This window comes from Leptidea sinapis, chromosome 23, assembly GCF_905404315.1.
Source record: "Leptidea sinapis chromosome 23, ilLepSina1.1, whole genome shotgun sequence".
Classification (NCBI taxonomy): domain Eukaryota; kingdom Metazoa; phylum Arthropoda; class Insecta; order Lepidoptera; family Pieridae; genus Leptidea; species Leptidea sinapis.
In genome coordinates, this window is record NC_066287.1 from 8,498,133 (window position 1) to 8,524,043 (window position 25,911).

At 37.7% G+C, this 25,911-nt stretch overlaps 2 protein-coding genes across 11 annotated transcripts in view; one reads left to right on the forward strand and one right to left on the reverse strand.

Moving 5' to 3' along the window:
• The first annotated feature begins 14,075 nt into the window (after positions 1-14,075).
• LOC126971309 (nuclear cap-binding protein subunit 2) lies at positions 14,076-16,724 on the forward strand. Its single transcript, XM_050817529.1, has 4 exons — positions 14,076-14,336; positions 14,416-14,633; positions 14,729-14,831; positions 16,422-16,724. Exons 1-4 carry the CDS (start codon positions 14,268-14,270, stop codon positions 16,515-16,517), a joined length of 486 nt encoding a protein of 161 aa, XP_050673486.1. The 5' UTR covers positions 14,076-14,267; the 3' UTR covers positions 16,518-16,724.
• Positions 16,725-19,893: 3,169 nt separating this feature from the next.
• The window catches only part of LOC126971270 (extended synaptotagmin-1), an 81,476-nt gene continuing 75,458 nt past the window's right edge, over positions 19,894-25,911 (reverse strand). For all 10 annotated transcript variants that reach the window (XM_050817480.1, XM_050817479.1, XM_050817478.1 and 7 more), the window contains 6 exons: positions 25,529-25,615; positions 24,509-24,587; positions 23,508-23,600; positions 22,176-22,272; positions 21,432-21,572; positions 19,894-20,367 (listed from right to left, as the gene is read on the reverse strand). In XM_050817480.1, the coding sequence (XP_050673437.1) occupies positions 20,281-20,367; positions 21,432-21,572; positions 22,176-22,272; positions 23,508-23,600; positions 24,509-24,587; positions 25,529-25,615 (584 nt within the window). In that variant the 3' untranslated portion in view covers positions 19,894-20,280. The remainder of the gene's footprint in view (positions 20,368-21,431; positions 21,573-22,175; positions 22,273-23,507; positions 23,601-24,508; positions 24,588-25,528; positions 25,616-25,911) is intronic.

The window sequence follows — 25,911 nt, forward strand, 5'->3', positions numbered from 1 at the left end:
GATCGGTTTAAATAGCTGTGGTTTTTTTGTGAAATGAAGAATAGGCAACAACAGTTAGTACGGTTAGTAATAAACACCCCACAACAATATTAACTTTCTTGTTAGTATCTAATCTAAGTTTAAAGGAGAAATGTGTGAATGTAAGTGAATATGTGCCTAATAGAAGCGTAGAAAGTATGGAGGATAGAAATTACAATTTAATATTATTGCGGGAGATAAATTTGTACAGAATCTTTATGAAAGGGGAATGGCATAAAGTAAGAAGAAAAGGGATGTTGATGGGGCGAGGGATATCCTTCGGTAGAAGGTCATATAAACGAATTGACAATTTAGGGCAATAGAAAAAAATATGTTCAAGGGTACCTTCCTCAAGGCCACATTCACATATAGAATGGTCCCTTACCCGGATCTTGGCCAAAAATACTGGGGAACAGACAAATCCCAAGCGAAGTCGTATGATGACAGAAGTGAAAAGTTTATTTTGTTTTTTTTGAGGAAAGAACCAGGGCTTAGAGGGGATAAAGGGTTGGATAGAACCATAGAATTTACCTTTAGTTTGTTTTGTGATTTGCCATAAAGCATTCCATGAATCAGCCAGAAAGTGTTTAGACATAGCGCGTAGATCTCGAGGAAAACAGTACTTAAATTTTAATGTTCCAGACTGAATCGCGTCTTTAGCGCACGAGTCTGCAATTTCATTGCCAGTTATCCCTAGATAACTAGGTATCCAAGCTAATGCAACTTCTATTCCCATTATGTGACATCTGTACAGGGATGCCTTTGTTCTTAAATTAATTGTGAAGTTGTTTGAAGATTTGAAAGGATTTTTTGTTAGGTCCAACAAGCAGCTTAATGAGTCAGACAAGATTAAAGCCTTGTTGATCTTATGTGATTCAACATATGACACCGCCTCTGACAGGGCAATTGATTCGCCAGTAAAGATGGAATTCTGAGGGGGACTTTTGTAATTTAGAATTATACGGAACTTAGGGATCCAAACTGCAGACCCGACCCAGCTATTATTGGATAATTTGGATGCGTCCGTGTACAACGTCACCCAATCAGACCACTCAGAAGATAGAATAGAATTAAATTTTCTATTGGCTTCAGGGCAGTGTTTAGTAATTTCAAAGTCAAAGAAAATTTTAGGTTGGAAAATGAGAGACTGATATTCTACTTCAAAGACTGGGCATAAGGCTGATTCGTAAATGGGAACTGGAAAGGCTTTAAATTTAGTATAAGAATTAATTAACGGAGACAGATCTTTATGAGACCATTTTTTTTATGGAATAGGAGGACAAACGAGCGTACGGGTCACCGCCGCCCACAATCTCTTGCAACACCAGAGGAATCACAGGAGCGTTGCCGGCCTTTAAGGAAGGTGTACGCGCTTTTTTTGAAGGTACCCATGTCGTATCGTCCCTGAAACACCGCACAAGGAAGCTCATTCCACAGCTTCGTAGTACGAGGAAGAAAGCTCCTTGAAAACCGCACTGTGGAGGACCGCCACACATCCAGATGGTGAGGATGATATCCTAACTTGTGGCGTGTCGTGCGAAGGTGGAATTCGGCGGCAGGAATCAGGTTAAACAGCTCTTCGGAACACCCCCCGTGGTAATGCGGTAGAAGACACACAATGAAGCGACGTCTCTACGCAACGCCAAGTGATCCAGCCGTTCACAGAGCACTGGGTCCCCGACAATTCGAGCTGCTCTGCGTTGCATGCGGTCAAATGGATCGAGTTGATACTGGGGTGCGCCAGACCAGAGAAGACAGCAATACTCCATGTGTGGCCGGACCTGCGCTTTGTAGAGCGCTAGTATGTGGGCCGGCTTGAAGTATTGCCGTGCTCTATTAATGACGCCCAGTTTCTTTGAAGCCAATTTGGCTTTGCCTTCCAGATGACCACGAAATTGGCAATCGCTCGAGATTTCGAGACCCAGTATTCCGATACTAGGCGAGGCTTTGAGGGAAGTGTTGTCGAAGAGCGGTGATACGACAAATGGGGTTTTTTTAGTGGTAAACGCGCAAACTTGAGTCTTCTGGGGGTTAAATTGGACAAGGTTCAATTTTCTCCATTCCGCGACCTTCTCAAGAGAGGACTCGATAGAAGACACAAGTTTCTCCCGGCACTGGTCGACGATTTCCCGAGAGAGACCTGCATGGCCCGTGTATATGGCATCACCAGTGCTGTCGTCTGCATAGCAATGAATGTAATATAAAGAAGTTTGAATAGTTAGAGACAAAGAGTGCAGAATATCAAGAAGGGGGTGTGCGCTAAATTGGATTACGTTAGTTAGGAATCTATCGGCTAGGTACTGACGGCGAAGGTGAAGAGGTGGGTCTACACACTCCACTTGGAGAGCGTTGACGGGAGAACATTTCATAGCACCAGTTATGATTCGTAAGCATTTGGACTGGATTTTCTCTAATTTGGACAGGGCTATTTTGCTACACGGCTCAAGTAGAAAGCTACCGTAATCAAAATGACTACGAACGATAGCATTGTATAAAAGTTTTTGACAAAATGGGTGGGCACCCCAGCGTACCCCCGAAAGGGCCCTCATAACGTTTACACCCCTCTCACATTTCTTAACAATGTACTTCAAGTGGTGAATACCGGAGAGCTTAGAGTTAAGAAAAAGACCTAGGAATTTAACATTATCCTTAAACGGGACTGACTCATCACCTACTGAGAGATTTATGACCGGTATAGTGCGTTTTCGGGAAAAAATAACCGCAGTACATTTGGGAACAGAAAGAGTGAGGTTGTGGTCTAAGAGCCATTGATTCAGATAATATAAAGCAGAATTCAAGCAAGATGATGAATAGTTAAAAGAAGATGAGATGGAGTATAGTGCTATATCATCAGCATATTGAAGAATTTTGCAGAATGGGCTAACAGTAAGGGCTAGGTCAGAAGTATATATTATATAGGATAGGACTTAACACCGAACCCTGTGGGAGGCCCTTCCTGACAGTTCGAGGTGGGAGGAGGGTTCCTTGATGGCGGACGGAAATAGAGCGACCCATTAACATATTACAAATGATATTGATCAACCTAACAGGAATACTCAGCTGGTGCAGTTTCTGCCTGAGTAGAGGAAGGTGAACGTTGTCATATGCCGCTGAGACATCTAGAAAGACCCCAACAACATGCTCGCTTCTAGAAAATGCTAAACGAATTTCAGAAGTAAGGATGCTTAGGTTGTCCAGCGTACCCTTACCTTTCCTAAAGCCATATTGGCTATTAGAAAGGAGATTTTTATTTTCTATTATCCATTCTAATCTGTTTTTTACCAAATTTTCCATAATTTTGGCCTGAACTGACGACAAAGCAATGGGACGATAGGAGGAAGCAACCAATGGGTCCTTGCCAGGTTTAAGGATGGGTATAATAATTTGTGTTCTCCAAGAATTCGGGATTACACAGGAGGAGTAGAACGAATTGAGAATATTAAGAAGGACTTTTTTGCTAGTGGTAGAGGATTTACAAATGAAGGAATAAGGTATACCATCCGCGCCAGGAGAGGAATCACTAAGGTGATCAAGAACAGATGTTAGTTCGGAGAAGGAAAAAGGATCGTTCATTTTGTCTGAGTCGGAAAGGGTAGAAATCGGATCGGGGGTAAAAAGGCAATCAGATTCAGGGACGTAGGGAGGAGCTAGATGGTAAAAGAAGTCATTAATAAAAGAGTTTAGGTCATTGTTTGAAATGTCCGGCATGTCAAAACCTCTACGATACGTTTTTATATTTTTCCAAACGAGGGAAAGGGGGGAACGAGGAGATAAGGATTCACAGAATTGACGCCAGCCAAAGGATTTCTTTTTGGAAAGAAGTCTTGATGTGCGAGCAGAAATCTGTTTAAAGGAAATAAAATCTACCATGCTACAAGATGTGGAGAATATTTTCTCAGCTTCTTTTCGCGAGCGGACCATGGCGGAGCATTCAGCATCCCACCAAGGAGGGGAAGAAGTTAATTTTCGGTCAGGATTTTTTATGGGAATTGAAGCATTAGCAGCTTGTAAAATTGACGATATGAACTTCTCATACATCTGGAGACAATTAGATGTTATTATCTCTGTAAAAGAGTCACTTTCTGAGTCCATAAGCAATGAAAATTGATGCCAATTGGCATTGGCGACTCGGTATTTGAGGAGAGGTTGGGAGGGAGAAAAGGGAGATGGATGGGAATAAGAAATAATAATGGGAAAATGGTCACTACCCAATGAACTTGGTAGCACTAGCCAAGATAAGAGGGAGACTAGAGAAGGAGATGCAAGAGAAAGGTCTGGCACACTGATATTTTGTGCTGGGGAAACTCTACGAGTGGCAGATCCATCATTGAGGATACATAAATTTATGTCATCAAGAAGATCTAAGAGGAACGAGGAAGATGGGTCAATAAAATGAGAACCCCAGATGGTGTGTCGGCAATTAAAATCACCTAATACCACCATGGGGCTAGGTATTGAGGAGAGAATAGTATTTAGTTCGAGAATGATGTTAGAATTGGGGTGAGGAATATAAACAGAAACAAAAGATATATTAGCAACTCTGGCAGCTACTACATGTAAACCTGGATTATGTATAGGCACAATAATTTGGGAGAATGTCATACATGTATTAATCAGCAGTGCACAACCTGCCCAACCATCATCCCTGTCATCCCGGAGGCAAGAAAAGCCTGAAATCCTAAAATGGGACCCAGGCATGAGCCACGTCTCCGAAATGGCAAGGATAGACAATTTGTGTCGATTAATCAAATATGACAAATCATGTTTATGACGGCGAATGCTTCTACAATTCCATTGGAGAATTTGGAGACCTATAGGAGCCATTATTGCGGGAAAGGACTTCAAGTAACTGTTCAACCAGGGCAGAGACATTGTTCGGTAAGGCGTCCGAGAATTTGGACAGCATATTAATAAGAGAGCAAAGAAGTAGTTCAGCAAGATTATCATTTGGAGTGGGGAGAGGGGTTGATTCTATGGATGGCAATACCTGCAAGGCACGGCCGTTTGGCTGGGAAGAGGAGGGAGAGGAGATAATATTTTGGTGAGCCTGACGGTCATAGGATTTCCCAAAAACTGGTTTAGGTTTAGTTGGGGGTAGGAATGTCTTCTTGCAAGATGTTGAAGAAGTGCGGGGAGTGGAGGTCGCCGGTGGGAATTGAGAAGTTTGAGGAGTATCAGGGGGGGGGATGAGGTCTGGAGACCTCAGAATAAAGTCGTCTTGGTTTATTAAACCTGGTTCAGGCTTCCGAATAACTTATATTTTCCTGTGACATAACAAGTTTAATCGATTTTTGGCGAGCATGTTCGGGGCATTTACTATCGATGGCCATATGACTTCCACCACGACAAAGGAAGCAGGAAGCCTCCAAGTCATTAGTTGTGCATGAATGTCCGGAATGAGGTTGAGCGCATTTATAACATCGTGGCTGAGATCTGCATTGTTTGGCTATATGTCCAAATCTGCAGCAGTTACGGCATTGAGTCGTGGGAAGCTGGTAAAGGGAAACTGGGAGAGAAGCATGGTAGTAATAAACTTTATCGGGTAGGGATTGGCCCAAAAAAGTTAGTACCACTGAGTTGGAAGGTACCCATGTGGTAATGCCATCATTCCTAACCTTAACATTTAGCCTTCTCGCTCGAATTACCTCTCCACAATTTACTGGTAACACTATGCCTTGAATAAGTTCTTCGAGGGACCAATCTGTAGGTATATCGCGGACCACCCACATACGAAATATTTGAAATTTCGGAATATACGCAGAACATTTGTTACATTCTAGAATATCCAAGTCTAAGAATTTGTTATCTTTTTCAGCTGAAATAAAATCAACTGAGATCTTATTGCAACCAAGTTTCTTAATGCCTCCCTCTTTAATACCGGTTATATTATTTTTGTGGAGGAATTGTGCAAATTTAAGGATTTTCAATGCGTATCCCGACGCGGGATTTGGCTCAATTTTAGAGACATATACAGAGAATGGGCCTTTGTCTTCATCAGAGTATTTAAGGTTAGAGTCAGAGTCAAAACTAGGTTTCAAATAAATTGATTGGATCGATTCTGCCGGTGTCCTTATCTTCTTGCCATCAGGTTTAGTTATCTCCATCTCTGCCGTTCTTTTCAATGCTCTTGATTTGTCTGGGGGTATCATCAGGCGGCTCCTCCATACTCACTTCCACTTATCATTAGAAAAATACCATATACTTACCTAAAATAGTTATACCACCACCAAAACAACACTAACAATAAAATTGAGATTCACAAACACCACGATCAGCGTTAACAAAAAAATAACCTAAATTCAACAACCTCTCTCAACCACGCGTTGAACCAAAGTCCATTTGTAAATAATATAATTTTTTGCGAAATGTTCGAGAATATCAAAAATTTAATGTCTTATTACAGCTAAAGTAACGGTTCCACTATTTTGGTGCTAAAGCAAAGAAATAAGAATATTTTAGTATAAAATAAAATACTTAGATAATTTATACTACTAAACAATATTAATTATACGACGTATATTAATTATTAATGATCTAAGTTTAAAATAGTACAAGTAGCCATAGTAACATATGTCAAATGATGTGGACATAAATCAAAATATATACTTCGAAAATGTTTATTTTTTTTTCGTTTTCCGCCGAAACGAATAGTTCACATTTCAAAAAATTCGGGACGCAAGCGCACCATTTAGATACGTTATAATTTATGAAAGATTTGTGCAATATTTAAAAGTCAGTCAGTCAATCAGGACAAGTAATAATTATTAACGTCAGTATAGTGTTTTCTGTTTTTATGAGAAAAGTGACGAGAAGAACAAGCAAGACACCTACCTAAGTTATATATTACGCTCTGCCCATTAAATGGCCTTGACCCAGATCGTCGGTCCATTTTCTGGGGGCTTACCAACACTATGTCTTCTGGTACGTGGTCGCCTTTCGAGGTCCTTACTGCCCCAACGGCCATCTGTCTATCGAGTTATGTCCCTGCACATTGCCACTTCAGTTTCGCAACCATTTGCGGTATGTCGGTGAATTCGGTTCTCCTATAAAATATGTAATTTCAAACAATATTTTTTGTTTTTGTATTGATTTCAATAATATAATTATATGATTTTTTTTTATGGAATAGGAGGACAAACGAGCGTACGGGTCACCTGTTTTTAAGTGATCACCGCCGCCCACAATCTCTTGCAACACCAGAGGAATCACAGGAGCGTTGCCGGCCTTTACGGAAGGTGTACGCGCTTTTTTTGAAGGTACCCATGTCGTATCTTCCCGGAAACACCGCACAAGGAAGCGTGATTGATTGGCAGATTAATTAATCATGATTGCGCGTAGACTGCTATAACTATCTGCGAATCTATGTATTGGTCTGATAGCGGTAACACGAGAGAGAGTAGAGACTGACCGGCTACTTCAGTAAATCCAAGTGCAGATCCCCATAGCAGAGATTATGATTCTTTGCCATGTCAACTCCCACCACTCCCAATGTTTGGGCTACGTACCACTGATCATGCGGGAAATGTCTCTGTTCACAACTTCGTTTTAGCGTATGATATAATTGGTTATTGCGCTGATATAATTGGTTATTGCACTGACGCTAATTCCAGACAGAAGATCTCACAACTTCGCTGTTGGACCTGCTGTTGACCTCACATTCGGACAGGACCTTGTTTCCGTTCCCTCCTTTAGAGTCGTTGAACCAGCAATGGCTAAAAACAAAACGAAAATCAGGCTTGAGTCAGTCCATTTAATTTTTTCATTCACATCAAAATTTGGAAAATCATGCATCAAGGTTCCCCAATAGACAGTAGAGTTTTTACCGAGGCGAAGTGAAGCATATGAGCAGATTTTTTTTTCTTATCTAAGTCGGATCTGCGATCAGTCACAAGACTAGAAGCGGATGAGTTGGGTGAGTATGACGTTTAGACGAAGAGACCAGTGTCTCATCTGCCTTCCTGTAACACATCCTTCCTTTTCAGCCTTTTCATCGCTCTGGGACGGATTAGGAGATCATTAGCCAGGGTATTTGGGTGAACCGAGAGGCGATCACCGTATTTCCTTTTGAATTTATCAATTTCCGACTGAACACTGGGAACGCCAAGATATTGATGGATCTCGTCATTTCTGGAAAACCATGGGGCACTTGTGATGGTACACAGGATGTTGTTTTGCACACGTTGGATGAGCACGATGTTGCTTTTGCTGGCAGAGCCCCACAGTGGGATTCCGTAGGTCCAGATGGGCTTCAATACAGCATTGTAGCTTATTGTCAGTAGACCAGACAGAGTTTCAACCCATGAGCCAGTGAAGGTTTCGGAACCTATGATTAATTTCATCCCGTTTCTTCTTTATGTAAGAAATCCAGGTGAATCTTCTGTCTAAGTTAAAGCCTAGGTATTTCACTTTCTCAGAATCTGGTAGAACATCAGAGCCAAGTTTGACAGGAGGGCAATTTCCCCTTCTTAACGAGAAGGTGATGTGGTTCGATTTTTGAGCACTTGCCTGAATGCGCCATTTATTCATCCATGCATGGGTCTCGTCTAAAAGGTGTTGGAGCTTATTACTAGCCTGTGCTGGGTCTTCATCGCTTGAAAGGTAGGCTACATCATCGGCATATGTTGCTACGGTGACGTCTTCAGATACCGGTAAGTCTTAAGTAAATATGCTATACATTACGGGACCAAGTACTAAACACAGTTCCACAGGAACGCCGGCTTCAATTTCTTGTAGCGTAGATCTGGCATCTCTCTGTTTCACTTGGAAAAGCCTGTCTTTCAGGTAGGACTTGATGATAAGGTAGAGATAGTGTGGGAGTTTGTCTTTAACTTTGCACAATAGCCCTTTGTGCCAGACTCTGTCAAATGCTTGGTGAACGTCTAAAAATGCCGCAGAGCAGGAAAGTTTCATTTCAAAGCAGCGTCTGATTTCGTGATGAACCCGATGCATCTGCTCAATTGTCGAGTGCTGTTTCCGAAACCCGAACTGGTGCTTTGAAATGATGTTGCAGTTTACCATGAGTTCATTCAAGCGGACTAAAAATATTTTTTCCCATAATTTTGATATCACTGGAGTTAAACTTATTGGTCGGAATGATGAAGCTTCATGAGGAGGTTTTCCAGCTTTGTGAATCATAATAATTTCCGATACTTTCCAGATTATGGGAAAATCTGAAGTTCTCATGGTAGCATTAAAGAGTGAGGCAAGAAATGTTATGCATTTTCTGGGAAGATTTTTAAGAACTGTGGGAGTAATTAAATCAAATCCAGGTGCCTTGTTGGTTGGATTCAGTCGTCTAATCTCATACGCGATTTCCTTTGGAGATGTGGGTCAGAGAGGCAGGCATAGCTGGAGATCTTGTCCAAGTACTTTATCAATCACAGATTCATCGTCACCATCATTCACCTTGAATACATTTTCAAGATAATTGGCAAATACTTCTGCTTTCTCAGCGTCCGTTCGAGTCCATGATTGATTGATTGTTTGAGGGGAGCGTGATGTTCTTGCGGCTTTGCAAAGGATTTAGCAGCTTTCCAAAGCGACGTTTCGCCCTTTCCCTGAGGTGACAATCTTTCGAGAGTATTTCGGAATGAAGAATTTGCCTGATGTTGCAATAGCTTCTTTAGCTGTTTTGCTGCTCGGTTGAAGGCGGTTTTATCTGCAGGATGGCGAGATTGATGCCAGATTCTTCGTAGTCTTCGTTTCTCGTCGGCTTTCTTTAATATCTGCTGATTGTAGTGACATCTTTGGAGGGCGAGTGGAGACTGGTGAGTTTTTCGACGCCGATACTTGGATCAGGTTTGTGAGGTACAAGCAAGCATTGTCAATATCCTCCGGAGTTTTCATAGGAACATTTATTTATTTATTTTATTTTATTTATTTATGATTCCTTACAGCTAACAAAATGAAAAGAGTATATTAAAAATTATACAGAATAGATACGCCAATTAAAAGGAATACTATTAACAGTACAATAAGTATGTGACAAAGTAGTTAACTAAGTATTAAGTATAAGTACTAAGTATTAAGTATTATATATACTTTAGTATTTAACTGGATATATTCGTCCAAGAAATTACGAAAGCCATGCCAGTCAGTTTTTCCACTAGATAAGGAGTCAGATGGCTCGGCATGAATGACTGAAGTACTTAAGGTGAGGATTACCGGCGTATGATCAGATGAACCGTCAAGGCTCGATTCTACAGTGGAGTAAAGATGGCTGATCCCCTTGGTTACAAAGAAGTCCAACAAATCTGGAGTCTTGTTAATATCTGTTGGCCAGCTCGTCGGTTCTCCCGAGGATATTGGAGTGAGGTGGAGACTATCAAAGCAGCTTAGCGCTCGGCCTCTAGGAAGAGTCATGCGAGAACCCCAATATGTATGTTTAGCGTTCCAGTCCCCTCCTGATATGAATTTGGTTCCAAGGTGAGAAAAGTAGTCTTCAAACATTTGATAGGTTATTTTATGCTTAGGTGGGCAGTAAACGGCGGACAATGTAATCGGACCTGCTCGGTCATCAAGTCTTATGGTAGTAGCCTGAATATGTTGGGTAGAGTATGCCTCCAGCACGGTATGTTTAAGGTTTGATCTTATCACTATTGCGGTGCCCGCATGAGCTTTGCCTATGTCAGGATGAGGCGTAAAGTAGATGTTGAAATCCTTCAGTCGGTAGAGACTATTTTTTGAGGAATGTGACTCGGAGATAAGAACTATGTCAAGATTATTATTTTTAATTACTTGTTCAAGTTCAAGTATGTTCGATGACAGCCTATTGATGTTCCACGTTGCTATACGTAGGGGGATTACGAATGTAGTTTAGAGACAACCGACGTCAATAGGTTTAAGAGAGTACCTGTCTGTTGAATGAGTTGGTCTATCTTTTCGGATTGTTTTATTAAGATTTGTTCAATCCGACTTTGTTGAGGGTTGGGTTCAGTTTCACAGTCAGTGTTAGGGCTGCCTCTATTTGCTGTAATATCAGAGTAGCTTCGCTTGTCACGGAGTTGGGTGGGATTAGGTGCTAGCGAGGTTTTGTTGGGGTGATCTTGTGGTTCAGTTGGTTTAGTTAATTTCATGTCGTTCATAGAAGGTCGAGCAGGGTGTTTTCTGTTTTGGTTTGCCTTTCTGGACGCGATTTCCAAATAAACCTGACAGCCTTTATAGTTTGCAGGATGGTCGCATGTGCACAAAGCACACTTTGCTGCAGATTTGCGATCTTTCTTTGGACAATCAGCGGTCTTGTGTCCTTCCCCACATTTAACGCATCTATAGGGCCGCATGCTGTTATTTTTGGAGTGACCATATTGCTGGCAGCGCTGGCATTGAACAATTGTTTTCGCTTTTCGAGGGTCTTCTATTATTACTCGCTGGTGGTGGATATACTCTATATTTTTCACTGCTTAGTTTGTATTATTTGGTTCCAAATTGACGAAAAATGTAAAAGATGGAGTTTTGTCTGGACCATATCGGGCGTTAATTATTTCTCCACGGACTTTATTACCAGTAGCTTCTATCGCATCGATTATTTCACTATGAGGTGTGGTATAATGAAGTTTCTTTATTACTATGCGATATGCCTTCTTTTCTTTTGGCGTAAACGTGTGACCTATCAAACCTTTGGCCCTTATTGCCGATATCACATCCTTGTAGGTTTCCGGGCAATCTACAAGAACTCGCAGTAAATTTTTGTTTGCTATCCTTATTTTAAATAGTTTGGCATCACATACTGATTCTATAAGTTTAGACAATTAATTTACGTCTTCTATTCCATATAGAACGATAGGCGGAGGCTTATTCGTTTTTAGGTTCGGTGTGGAGTTCTTCTCATTTAAGGCTAGAGGAGAAAACCTATTTGATACTGGCACGGGAGTGCTGTTTGGTGGTGAATCGCTTGTTCTTTTCCGCTTGTTAGTACCTGGCACCCGCTGCCAGGGTGGAGGTGCTTGCTGGGTGCATGGGTTATCAGTCATATCTCTATCATAGTCTCTGTGTCTCTTGATTGTAGTTCTGATTTGTTGACAGATTTAGACATATCGCTAAGAGAAGCTGAGCGTGTTCTATTAAATAGTCCGGAATGGAATACTTGTTGAGTGAGGGTTTTTTGATTGGTTTTGGGTGAGGTAGTTTTGTTTTCGTTCATATTAGTTTTGAATTTAGTAGTCACTCAGGGTGACGCCTATTCCTGAGAGAAGGCATTGGTTCAACGACACGTCGCCTAGTGGGTCGAAGTTGGTCGCTAAAGACTGAGTTAACCCATCAGTCATTCATCCTATTAGCGCGTGCCTCACTGTAGGATTGGGGGATTAGTTTGAGAGGTTACCTTCCTCGCGGTCCGAGTGGCGAAGCTCAGACCCCCGTTCCTGCAAAACATGACCGCAGGCTTACGGTCTGGGGTAGCCGGTTAAGGCTACACTTCGGTTTTTCTGTCGGGGTTGTCTCCCTTATCTAGAAAGTCACTCATAAGGGACTGTAGCATTGCCCGGGGTAGACGAACCACCTGAAAGTTCACATGGATCCACCCCTAGCCTGTACGTCGGCAGAACTAGAGGCAGCGAGGACGTGTATGATCGGACTGGATGATGCGCGCCAGTAGCCCAGTGCCACACACCTGAGCGTACGCTATTGGCTCTATCTCAGCATTTACTTGATGTATATCTTCTAGAAATTATAAGAATATACACCACCGAGGCCTGACATCATCTTCCCCCCCATATGAGCAGAATTGGCGAGAAACTTGTTACTTAATGACAAGGAAGCTGCACTACCGTGGTGCAGCTCTTACAGATGGTCAGCGATTGCCAGGAGGTACCTACGGTTTCCGACAGGATATTAATACATATTTTCCAAAAGCTAGCGGCGGCTTCACTGAAATTAACAATTTTTAAATTTTTTATTAGGTTCGCTAAACAGGATACACTCTGTATATTGTATACTCGTAAAAGAGACATATATGTTAACATGTGTCAACAAAATCAAAGATCTTGGAGTTCGTTTCAATGCGGATTGTAACTTCCGTGAACACATCGTTAATATTTGTAAGAAATTTTACAGAAACCTTGGATTTGTCATGAGACAAGTGAAAAATTTCACAAATATCAACACTATACGAGTTCTATATGAGGCTTTGGTGAGTAGTCATTTAGAATATAATGCTATCATATGGGATCCACGTGAAGCCAAATACAAGCTCATGTTGGAACGAATACAAAATAAATTTGTTAGGTTTATATATCTAAAACTCTACAAAGTATACCCAGGATATCCACTTCTATATCCTACACTTTTTATTCTTGGCATGGTTGGGTATGATAAACTAGAAACTAGGAGGAACGTACTCCTGGTTATATATTTATGGAAAATTTTGCGTGGTATGGTGAGTCATCCAGCCATAGTGGAGCGAATAGGTCTGTGGGTACCGGATGGACGCGCTACAAGGCGAAGGCGACAGCAGCTGCTCTTAATTCCGCGAGCGAGAACCAATCTTATGCGAGACACGCCTTTTACTGTATGTTCTAGTAATAGTAATTAGTATAGTAATAATCTAGTAAAGTTGGTACAGATTGTTAGTAGTAGCTCTAAGATTTATGTTTATATTAATTTAAATACTTAAATTTAAGTCAAGCCTCGATCGCAATAGGTCACTCTGTAAGGATAGGGGCTTTAGTGGTTAAATAAATAAATAAATGAAGGGGCGAGCGCCTGCTGAAAGTGAATACAACATGCTTTGAAATGTGTTCTAGATTTGATATAAAGCTGAATACAATAATTATCCTATAGATGAACACAATTCAACCCCAGAGTGCTCAAGCCAATTATCGGCTATTTCTAGCAGAAGTCTTCTGAACATAGAGACTGACGGATTAAATATGTGCACCTCCTGACAGACTTTATTATACAAAAAAACAAATGCAATACAAACTAGAATGTGCGTGTTCCTACGGCTGAATAAGTTTACACTGACAAAAGATACAAGTGTACCGACACTGTGGCGTATAATAAGAAAGTGACATTGACACATGACATTACATTACAATGTATTTCTGACTTCTATTTCTGTACCTACCTACTGATACAAAATTTTTGTTTTGACGTGACGAATTAATAAGTGCTGCATAATAACTTTTATTTTATTATGCTCTAATACGAAATATTATTGCATTTTATCACAGGTCGTATAAAGGCTAACATTTTGGTTAATTCAATACCCAATTTGATGAGTACATATTCTTTTTAAAAATAATTTAGTCAATATGAAACGAACCTATGATTCTATGAGTTCCTCTATTGAAATTAGTTCTTACCGAGATCAACACTTTAAGGTACTGTTATTGTTTATTTTTTCCACTGTATTTTATTGCTATCTATATTGAAAAGACCTGTAAATAATTTTATTTAAAGGGTTCAAGAACTGAGCAAGAAAAATTGTTAAGGCTGTCTTCAACGTTATATATCGGAAACTTGTCATTTTATACAACGGAGGAGCAAATATACGAGCTATTTTCAAAATGTGGTGATTTACGGCGTGTTATAATGGGACTAGATAAATATAAAAAAACACCTTGTGGCTTTTGTTTTGTTGAATATTATGAACGAGCTGATGCAGAGGATTGCTTAAGGTAATTTTTAGTTCTTTCCACTTAGTTTATTTCTAGATACTCAGTAAGTATTTTGAGTTTTGGTAAAATATTATTAATAATATTTATATTTTCAGATACGTAAATGGAACAAGATTAGATGATAGAATTATTCGCTGTGATTGGGATGCTGGTTTCATTGAAGGAAGACAATATGGACGTGGTAAAACTGGAGGACAGGTATGCATATTGTTTTTGTGTTTTTGAGTGTTGCCACTAGAAATGCACGCACTTGAGCTTCAAGTTAGTTCAGTCACAATAATGCATAGTATAAAATTCTTTTAAAAAATACAAATTATTGCCTTACTGTGCTATATTGGGCCGTAAAATAGAAAGCTGCAAAAAATATCCTGCTGAGTTTTCTTACATGGATAAGATAATATATTTTCCATATGGATGCAATTAATAAATAATATGAATTTTGTATTTGTTTATTATGCAAATGCATTTCCATATTGTTCTAAATAAACTAGATTATGTTCAAAAAATGTTCCATGCATCTTGCAGTAACCCCTTACTGTAAGCAACTAAAAAACTTTTTGGACTTAAGAGTATTATCTTTAGCCTTAAAATGCAAGGTTTATGAATACTTGTTAGGCTATTAAATGTATGGGAATAAAAACATTAGTCATTGACAAATATTTATATTCAAGTAGGTTCAAAAACACCTTTGAATCACAAATTAAATTTTTATACAACCACCAATTTGTTAAGTTGCTTTTGTTGTGAAGAATTACCTAGAAACTCGATAATTGCTCTTTTGAAATCATTATTTATAATACAAATATTTATATTATGTTACAAGTAGTCTGCTACAGTCTAGGGAAAATAATTTACTTTTAGTAGAATTGGGTGTTAATCATTTAAAAAATAGAGATTTATTCTTTCTGTTGACACACTGACCATTAAAAATCAAACATTCCTCGGATGTATATATTTTATGATAGCATTATGTCACATAGTTTGTTATTGTGGGGAAATCCTGTGGATGTTTATTGTATTTTTGTGCCCCAAAAGAGGGCTTATAAAGCAATTCATAATATGAGATCACAAGACTCGCTGAGGGAAGAATTCAAGTTGATAAACATCATAACCCTTTCCTTACAATAATTAGAATATAATCTTTGTTAGAATAAATATTATTGAATTCAAGAAAATTTGTGTTTTGATTCATTCAAATAAGAAGAAAAATTAACTTTATGTGCCATTTATTAAGTTAGAGTTAACTCTAAGGCTCCTTCAGAGATAATTTACAATAATATATAAATTAGATTCAAGAAATATGTTATAGCTTCTTTGACAAAGAAGACATACAATAGAATAGTACATTGTGTAGAGGATAATGATGCATGGTTCTTGTCTGGTTCTGCGCAGATTATGTAAAGATAATAATGAATGGTTCTTGTCTGGTACTGCGCAGGCCACCTAAAATTGTATAATATTATATTTAATAGGCTAAGTTGTTATATGATTTAAAAGATTTTAAAGAAGTTTCTTATCAGTTCGTCTCCCAAGTGTTGTTTCAATATGTTATGTTATTGTCACTCCCTATGGTAAAGAAATATATTGCTATTTCTACTCTATAACTTTGAAGTCCCTCTAGATATAAGTCAAGGATTTTCTACAGCTTCTAATGTAATTGTAATGGGCAGGGCGTATCGATTACCATCAGCTGAATGTTCTGCTCTTCTCATCCCTTATAGTCATAAAAAAGCCATACCAATAACAATTCAGTATAATTCTACATCACGAGATAAATTTTTGTTGCAGGTTAGAGATGAATACCGAACTGATTATGACGGCGGTCGCGGCGGCTACGGAAAAATTATTGCCCAGAAGGTTGTCCCCAATACTTTAGAACGTTAGTGATTATAAGACTGTTTCATATAAAAATAGTTTGATTTTTGTGATCGTTGTGAATGTATGCAAATAAAAGCATATTTACCATTTAAAATTTTCTTCAAGCAATCACCCTCAGAATGAAAACGAAAAAATGTTATTGTTGAACTGAGATTTCAGATATAATCAAACCTTTTACATTATTATTATTCTTAAATATACAAATGAAATCAGTCTCCTTTTATTAATATTTATAAAGCACAACACATCTATTGTCAATCAAATACCTGGGAATGTGGATTGCCAATCATCCTTTTTGGAAATATATATTTTTTTTTAAATTCTGAGATCTATTTGGGACAACCCTATATGTACTTTAAGTTGTATACCTTGCTTTAGTACAGAAAAATCTAATTCCTTACATTCGAAAGAGAGCAAGGTGTTTGCTAAGAATTTATGTTCTTTAACAGCCAATTTCTATATTAAATCGCAATTCAAAATTTCCGAGCCCAGCTTGATGTTTTAATCCAATTCTTGCTTTTACCATTTCAATAACAAGATGAATTGCTTAGATTTGAAAGAGCGGCATCTCAAGTCGATTTCCTGATATGCAATAATTGGGTTTATCAACTGTTGAACAAAGACACACCAAGATTTACGAACCATACGTCAATCGATCGGTTGCGTCAGTTGGAAGAGCGCTCGGACGGATTCCGAGAGGCTGCGCGTTCAAGACCCGCATCGTTCATAAATTTTGGTGACAATTTTAAGGTAACTTGAGATAAAATAAGATAACTAAAAAGTAAACTAAGTCGGCGGCTTTACAGTAGTTCTACACAGGTGTAGAGGAGAGGCGAGAAAATGAGTGAATTGGTATTTACTTTTATTAGTTAAGTACTCTCAGTATGGCACCTATAAAAACGAAACTCATTTCAATGAACATTTACACAGAAACAAGACTTCTTCCAATATTCATCTGTCTATTTGTTTGTTTTACTTTGACGAACCTTTTACTCGCAGATAGCTCAAGTTTTAGAAAAATAACTTGAGCTACGCAATCATAATAATAATCCGGGATAAACTTATAATCATATTAGTTTCACCAGTTATAAGTGTACCTAATAGTAGGGGAGCCCAAGCGGGGATTTCGGGACTTACTAAAGCGCGGGAGATTAATTTACAGGGGATACCTTGTACCTGGTTAAGTCCCTCCACCAAACATGAGGAACATATATAAGGCCGCCCGTGAAGGATACAGGATGAGATTAGTAAAAAAAAATTGATCATCAGAAATTATCGAGCGCGTCAGATTAAGGTAGGGTGAGCTAATTACATCCTAAAAAGTGTATATTCCACTAATCTGACAATTTGAGAGTGACGTAATGAAAGGGGAGGGCAGCAAAGTTGTAAAAAAAAAACGTCATCTCGACATTCTCGAGCGTAGCTATTTTTTTTTTTTATTTTGAAGGAAATAATTCGAGAATAATGAAAAATATATAATCTGACGATTTCCGCAAGCCGAAATAACAAAAATTCGTCGATAAAGTTAAATGCATGCAGCTGCGTGATGCCTACCTTCTCCGCGTTTCTATTACTCTCTCACTCCGTCCCCATTCTGGTTTCTGCTGCCATGATGCCATCACAGCTTATCATAAAGACTCGTTCGTGGCATACTGTTTACAACCTGTTTCCAACGTTTTGGCTTTTTTGCTATTTTAATATTATTTATGTGAATTAAAGTTTATAAATATTTAATATGAGTGATATTAATTTAAAACGTGTATTTTGTGGTGAAAGTACCTTACAAAAAAAAAATTAAATTTACAGTAGAAACATTAAAAAAATGTGTAAATATTTTGGAATATCATCGGAGCCAGCCCGTTATCCGAAAGTCTCGAGGAACATATGATAACCTCGAAGGTCGATGGAATCATCATGGATTTATATCACGCACAGTGCTATAAATTATTTACTGCAATTAAAATACCGCGAGACTTTCGGTATTTACAAGATCAAAGTGTAGTGGAACATGATAATGCACCGGAAATTTCGGGAAATAGCTCCGAAAAACAAATGCTCCTGTTTCTGGAGAGTGTTCTGAAGCACATGGTACTGTTGATTCTTTGTCTACTGAGGTTGCTGGTATATCGACAGATGAGTCAAACCACGTCGATCGCAACCAAGCTGGTCAAAATCGGTTGATTCGTTTCGTTCGAGAGATATCGTGAACGAAAGAAACCCAATAACGTGTTTTTTCGGGATTACTCCGAAATTTTTGGTTCGATCAATTAAAACTAGAAAATTACTTATGAGGATGATAAAACTGCGTCGAATGCCGCCAACCGATCGATTCAAAAGTTATAGCGGTTTGATAATTCCAAAAATAGTGTTCTATGAAACTTCTATCAGACTTTCGAGCTGGGAGAGCTCAAATGCATAGAAATATTATTTCTTTTAACTCAGCGAGCTCAAAATATCACATAAATTATATTTTGAGCTCAACAATGTCATAAGTACAATTTTAAGCGCCCAGGAATGGAATTAGCGGGAAGTTGCAGGAATGGCCTTTAGGGTGAACCGTTTTTCTAATTTTTTTTTGTCAGATTAGGCGAATCCCTTTAGATAATCGTCAGATTATGAGACAGTACGTTTAGAACATAAAGATAAACCATATATATCTTAATCTGACGCGTTTGAGTATTTCAAAATGGCGAATTTTTTTTGCACATTAGGTATGAAAATGGCCGCGAGTTTGCGTCCCATCGAAATCGTCAGATTAGTGAATGAGAATTTTTTTTTGGTGCACTTAACACTCCCTTAGAAAATCTGACGCGCTCGATTATTATTTTTTTCATTTTCAACCCTTACATGCAACCACCCGCATCATGCAAACGATCAGATTAACATACGTACATTATTAAAAATACGTAGGGCATTGATGCTATCAATATCTGACGCGCTCGAGGATGTCCATGCAACAGTTTTTTTTACATATTAAATAATCTATAGCTTCCCCCACCGATGAAAAGGTATATATCATATAACATTTTTTTCTTCTTATCATCTAAGCTTTGCAAGTCTCTACGACGCTCGAGTAAATCCCCATTTAGCATCGTGGGCTCCCTTACCCATAACATTTGTCTATAAAAGGAATTACTTGTGATCATTTTAAGTATAAAAAATAAACTTCATTTAGTTAATTTCAAAGATTAGTAGCAGGTTTTATTAGTTTTAATTTTATTATTTACTATATCATACTTACATGCTTATCTATATTTACAATGATGATTAGATTAAATTAACTATATTCTTCTGAAGCTGCTTTCTTTCACGCAATATTAGGGAAGGGGAAATATTTTAAGAATAAATGTACAAAATATACAAACGTACAAATAAAAGTCACTTTAAGCGAACATTTTTATTTAGATTCATATTAAAATCATACACTAAAGCATTATTAAAATTACTCTTATACTATTGCATATAACATAAGTAAAAACGAAATATAAAAATAAGTGCATATCAAAAAATATGGTTCAGTTGTAGGTTTATCAGTGTTATACATAAATAGATCATAAGGACATGTCTTTTAAATGCAATTTTGTATAAAATATGAACAATATAAACTCCGTGACTAGATATGCGGGTTACTTTTTGTAACAATTATAAAATATATTTAATATACTCTAAAACAATCAAAAGTGCAAAATGTAAACAAGACTATGAAACAGCGATAATTATTATTAGTAGCCAAAGCAATATATACTTTATATATTGGCAGCTAGGACGTTTAATCTCTTGGCGACGTTTCCGGCATCAAGTCGAACCACATCGTCGTCGCCTCCCGAAAATCATATTGGTTGAGATGAATGAAAACCTGTAAATAAATAAAATATTCGATAGAAACAATTATTTTGTTTCAATATAATAATTCATTGTTGTAATGTGTGTTGCTTTGACAACTAGACTCACAATTACGCTCAAAAATTATCTGAAACAAAACTATGCCTACGCGTCTATTTAGTTTCTGTTCAGTTGTGTGTCGAACGCGCTTTGAATACAACGCCGCAAAATGACAAAGTGTTCAGTTAAAAAACTGTCCAAATAACAGCATATCCCAGCGTAAAAAGGATGGAGTGTCGCATTTCAGGTAAGTGCCCCTTTAAATTAACAATAATGTGTAAATTGTGTGTTAATATATTATATATATATTGGGTGTTAATATCTGTCTATGTTAATGTTATTTTTGATATAAACACCTTTTAAAAGACGATTGGGAGTTATTTGTAGTACGTCAATGTTTTAAATCTATATTTTCGTCCAGAGCGGTGTCAGTGCCGCTGCGGCCGAGATAACATCTTATATCTCAATATGACGAGCACAATTGCGATGTCGCTCATAATTTTGGGTTTTCGAATATTCTAGAGCAGCGGTGCATTGGCGGGGTCCTACAAGGCTTGTCAGTTTTTCTCTTATAAAAAATTATCTTGAAATTTTGTGTAAGGGTATAAAAAATTATTTGTTTATACCACATAAGTCATAATAGAGTTTGTTATATAGAGGTGGTAATGTTAAGTCTATACATTCACTTGTTGACACAGTTAACAATAAACTATAATAAGGCCAACGAGTCGAGATAAAGAATGTAAACAAAATATCAGGGCTTTCAACGAATTTTTTATTAAATAAATTATATACAAATTATGGATTTCCTATTCTAATCGCTGTATAACCGGTCTATATTAAACAAAGATGATTGATCGAAATAGTCTGAATTAGCCGTATTTATTTCTCAGTAACGGTCCGTTTGTTTACATTGTTTATCTCGTCTCGTTGGCCTTAGTATACACAATCTTACAATTATTATTAGAAAATCTTTTTAATAAGTACTTGTATATGATAATTTGTTTATTGTTGCGAATAGTAGTAGGGGCCTGTTACCTGTCCAATGACGGGACTGCCGCCCAGGAAGCCCTTGTGAGTGGCGACGGTCACCTCAATGTGTCGGGAGTGCAGCTCCGCTAAGGGGATCACCCACTCGAACTGGTCGTCGTACTCCGGGTTGCAGCTGTCCTTCGCTACCTGTTTTATACACAAACAACAACCCATATGTCATATTCTGTCTTATTTAGATCTGCATGGCTTCACACATCGTCATAGATATACCCAACCCGGATATGACGAATATGAGTCATTTCCGGACCGGCTAACGGCTGCGATCAACCATATTGGACTACCACCGGCCTTGTACCAGATTTATACCTTAACCTATCTCGCCATAAAATGTTTAGTGATATCGAGAACAATATGTTTAGCATAAAGTTTGTAAACTGTTTTTTTTATATCAATAAAACTTGTCTATCTGTCATGGCTTATTTCCCTAACCGAGCTGGACCGACTTCAATGGCACTTTAGTCTTTAACAAAAATCTGAAAACTCAACCTAGCTAATTCTCATTTATTGAGTTTTCACAACAAGCCAAGCCCGGTCCACCATATTTAATCTACCCATTTCTGTAATAATGTTTACCGGCAATTATAACATATTACACTGTTTTCAATTATTATAAACGTCATAAACTGTAATACACTTTTTGACGAATATTTTATAAATCTCAATCTCAAATGTTTGCATTAACAAAAGAAGCGGTTAATTATATTTCGTTTGATTCATATTACGACTTACCAAAGTTTTGCGTTTGGAATCCTTGGAACGTCCGGGAAGTAAGTACAACTTGACATATGGGTCCGGCACGTTCGTTGGGTCCTTGAGCGGTATGTTCCTGGAGTATACACATTAATTACACAACTAATAAAGACTTAAAAACAATTTTCGATAACTGCACCCTTATCAGCAGTAATGTAATGTAAGCATTTCTGTGTTTCGGTCTGAAGGGCGCCGTACCTAGTGAAATTAATGGGCAAATGAGAATTAACATTTATGAGCCGCTCAGAATTTTCGGGGTTTTTCAAGAATACTGAGCGGATCTGCATTCAGTGCATTGTATTGGGCAGGGCGTATCAATTACTATCAGCTGAACGTTCTGCTCATCTCGTCCCTTATTTTCATAAAAAAGGCCACCTAAAATAATATAATAGTAACTACTAACTAAGTAGGCTAAGTTGTTATATGATTTAAAAGATGGGCTGGTAGTTTCTTATCAGTTCTTCTCCCTATGTCAAAGCCTGTTTGTCAAAAATATGTTTTTGTCACTCCACTATGGGAAATAAATATATTTCTATTTTTAAATGTGAAGATGAGTGAGAAACATTTAAAAAACATTGGCAAATGATGATGATTGCAGATAACTGAATCACATAGTACATTTCATTTGTGTTTTTGCTTATTAATTTACATTAACTCATTTTTCTGAGCGTCTTGTGTACGGCATTGACTATTTTTGTTACATCACTTTACATAATATATTGTAACTGAAACGATTTCTGAAATGATGAAGCTGTAAATGTTGATTTTGAAAGTGGCAACGAGTTTCTTGCCATTTCTTCTAATTAAAACAACCTTTGAAATATATACGAATAAAGTATAGAATAAGTAAGTATAGAATATTGAATAAAGTGATTTTCATTTGATTTGATAAAACGACTAAATGCATGAAAAATATGATACCCTTCAATCGTCTTCCACAAAGCAGACACAAGTGTGTGTGGTATTTTGATCTTAGCCTTATCAGAAGCGCTTATTTGTGTATCCGTTTTAGAATAATTCGTTTCATTGTGTTTATAAATTGTTTACTGTGAAAACTTCTTTAGCTGCGTTGGATACTTTTTGGCCTGCCAAAAAGTACCCCAACAAGGCCGATAAGCGGACGTCGCACGTCTATCTAACGATTGTAGGTACTTTCCATACTGCTTTAGCTGATATATACTGTGGAGCGGGTCGCCTGAAGTTAAGTGATGACCGCCGCCTACATTCTCATACAACAAGAGAGGAATCACAGGAGCGTTGCCAGCCTTACACGACTCATATTGTAGTGTCCTATACTTAGACAGTACTCACATGATTTTATGTACGACGACGTATAGAGTTTGGTTCTGCATACTATAGCGTAGTGATAATAGAATGCGACCCAAGCCTGCTTCACCAGCCGATCTAGAACAAAGAGGATTTAAAGTAATAAATAGTCAAACATTGAAATATAAATTTTGACGTGCAGACAACCAAATATTAAATAAATTAATAATGTAACAAGGAGTTCTTATTCGCACATAAGAACTCAATGTTATGCGGTTGACCGTAAAGATTAAAAAATATAGAAAGAGATCTATTTTTTTTTGAGTTATCTTGAGTGTGAATTATAATATATTTGTCTTACTAACTTTTGAGTCTTGTGCCAGAGTTTGGCGAGTCAACATCTCCTGTTGATGCCTCGTGTAGAGGCGAAACACGTGTAGATTTGGTTGAAGACAAATATTAGCGGAATTTACACTCAAGGTAACTAAAAAAAATAATGAATTTCCGCAAATAACGCCTAATTCAATGAATTTTTAATAGAAAAAGAGATTAAATCATGAAGAAAGAACGGTCAGCTTTTGGTTTTATACTTAACATTAAGTAAAAGTATTTTAATAGGAATAAATATATATATAGTGAAATAAAATGATTTTCTAAAAAAATATTCCAGAGAACATATAATATTTTATTATGCAACGACCGCACGTATGAAAGAAGGGCTCGCACGTTACAGTAATAAACTTAATTGTAAAACTATTACCTTACACATACCAGTGGGAGGCTCCTTTGCACCGGATGCCGGCTAGATTATGGGTACCACAACCGCGCCTATTTCTGCCGTGAAGCAGTAATGTGTAAGAATTACTGTGTTTCGGTCTGAAGGGCGCCGTAGCTAGTGAAATTACTGGGCAAATGAGACTTAACATCTTATGTCTCAAGGTGACGAGCGCAATTGTGGTGCCGCTCAGAATTTTTGAGTTTTTCAAGAATCCTGAGCGGCACTGCATTGTAATGGGCAAAATGGGTAAAAAAAAATGTCGACTCACGTTGTTAATGAAGAAGTTCTATGAACAAGTTTAGGAGATTCACGTTCAACTGGAGACTTCTGGCTTTCATGCGGGGTATCTGCGGAGGTTACAATAATAATATTAGAAAATTTATTGAATTAGGCGTTACTTTGCGGAAATCCATAATTATACAAATGATTTAAGTTTTCTTTAGTGTTAATTCCGCCAATATTTGTTTTTAAAACAATTCGACACGTGTTTCGCCTCTACACGAGGCATCCCCAGGACGTGTTGTCTAAATCTGACACAAGACTCAAAAGTTAGTTAGACAAATATATTATAATTAACACTCAAGATAACTCAAAAAAAATTGGATCTCTTTCTTAATTAAATAGATTGACTATTTAAAATATTCTTTTACCCCCTTATTCATAATAGTCTGCTAACTTAAAGCATTGCTAATTCTCAGTAAGAGTCATCAGCTCCAGTTTAGTTTTAGAGAACATAAAGTAGTCACTTCGTTTTGTAGAAGTAGGGCAATACATGTCTCGTGTTGGCGGAATTAACACTAAAGAAAACTTAAATCATTTGTATAATAATATTAGATTTCGGGCGGTGTCGATGTTTAGTAGTCGCTAATAGCAAATCGTTTAATATCTTTTTTATGACAACAAGGGACGTGTAGAGCACAGTAGTGTAGGATGTTATTTTCTCTTCTACATTGTTGGAAACAAAAATTTTGTTATTTGGAGTAATATTAACCGAACGGTTAGGTTTAAATTCCGATGTCAATTTATAGTTTTTTAGGTACAACACGTGATTTGAACAAATAAAAAGTACTATCATACACTGTAATATTTTCAAAACTGCTAGTTTAGAAAAAATCACATCGCATCAGTGGAAATTGGTCACATAGTTTCATAGTTAAGCTTTCACATCTTCGGAGCACAGCTGCATACCATACTATTAAGTCTATTGGAAAAGCAGCCTTAATATCACATACGCGATTGTAGTACGTACAAATTAATTTTAACACTTTGATAAGTACGGATTTCTTACCAACTTGCTTAATTATTTGTTCGACAGGAACTGGTTTCTCGGAAATTTTCTCAGGATTTCCATTTAAATTCTTAGCATCCGGTTCAACTGGAATAAGAAAAGTACAAATATGTTAGTATAAGTTATTATTGTATTTAAAAAAGCAGCCAAGTGCTTGCTGGACTCGCTAACATAATCACTATTCTTTCGCAAAATAATCATTTTTTGCGAAATTATAGTGTATTTACACTTTCGCTCGTTCCGGTAGTCGACTGAGTGATAGTTGAGAGGAGACCACTCCTGCCCATTATGTCATATGGGTAAAGATGCGCCAATGATCTAACTTATTGGATAAAAAACTGCTTTAGGCGTGCTGAGTGCTTTCGCTCGTTCCGGTAATCGGC

What these genes read in the sequence shown, in the direction of transcription:
- LOC126971309 (XM_050817529.1), top strand. Translation starts at nt 14,268, where the DNA reads ATGAAACGAACCTATGATTCTATGAGTTCCTCTATTGAAATTAGTTCT. An exon ending in ACCGAGATCAACACTTTAAG is followed by an intron (nt 14,337 to 14,415) that starts GTACTGTTATTG and finishes TTTTATTTAAAG; the next exon opens with GGTTCAAGAACTGAGCAAGA. An exon ending in GATGCAGAGGATTGCTTAAG is followed by an intron (nt 14,634 to 14,728) that starts GTAATTTTTAGT and finishes TTATATTTTCAG; the next exon opens with ATACGTAAATGGAACAAGAT.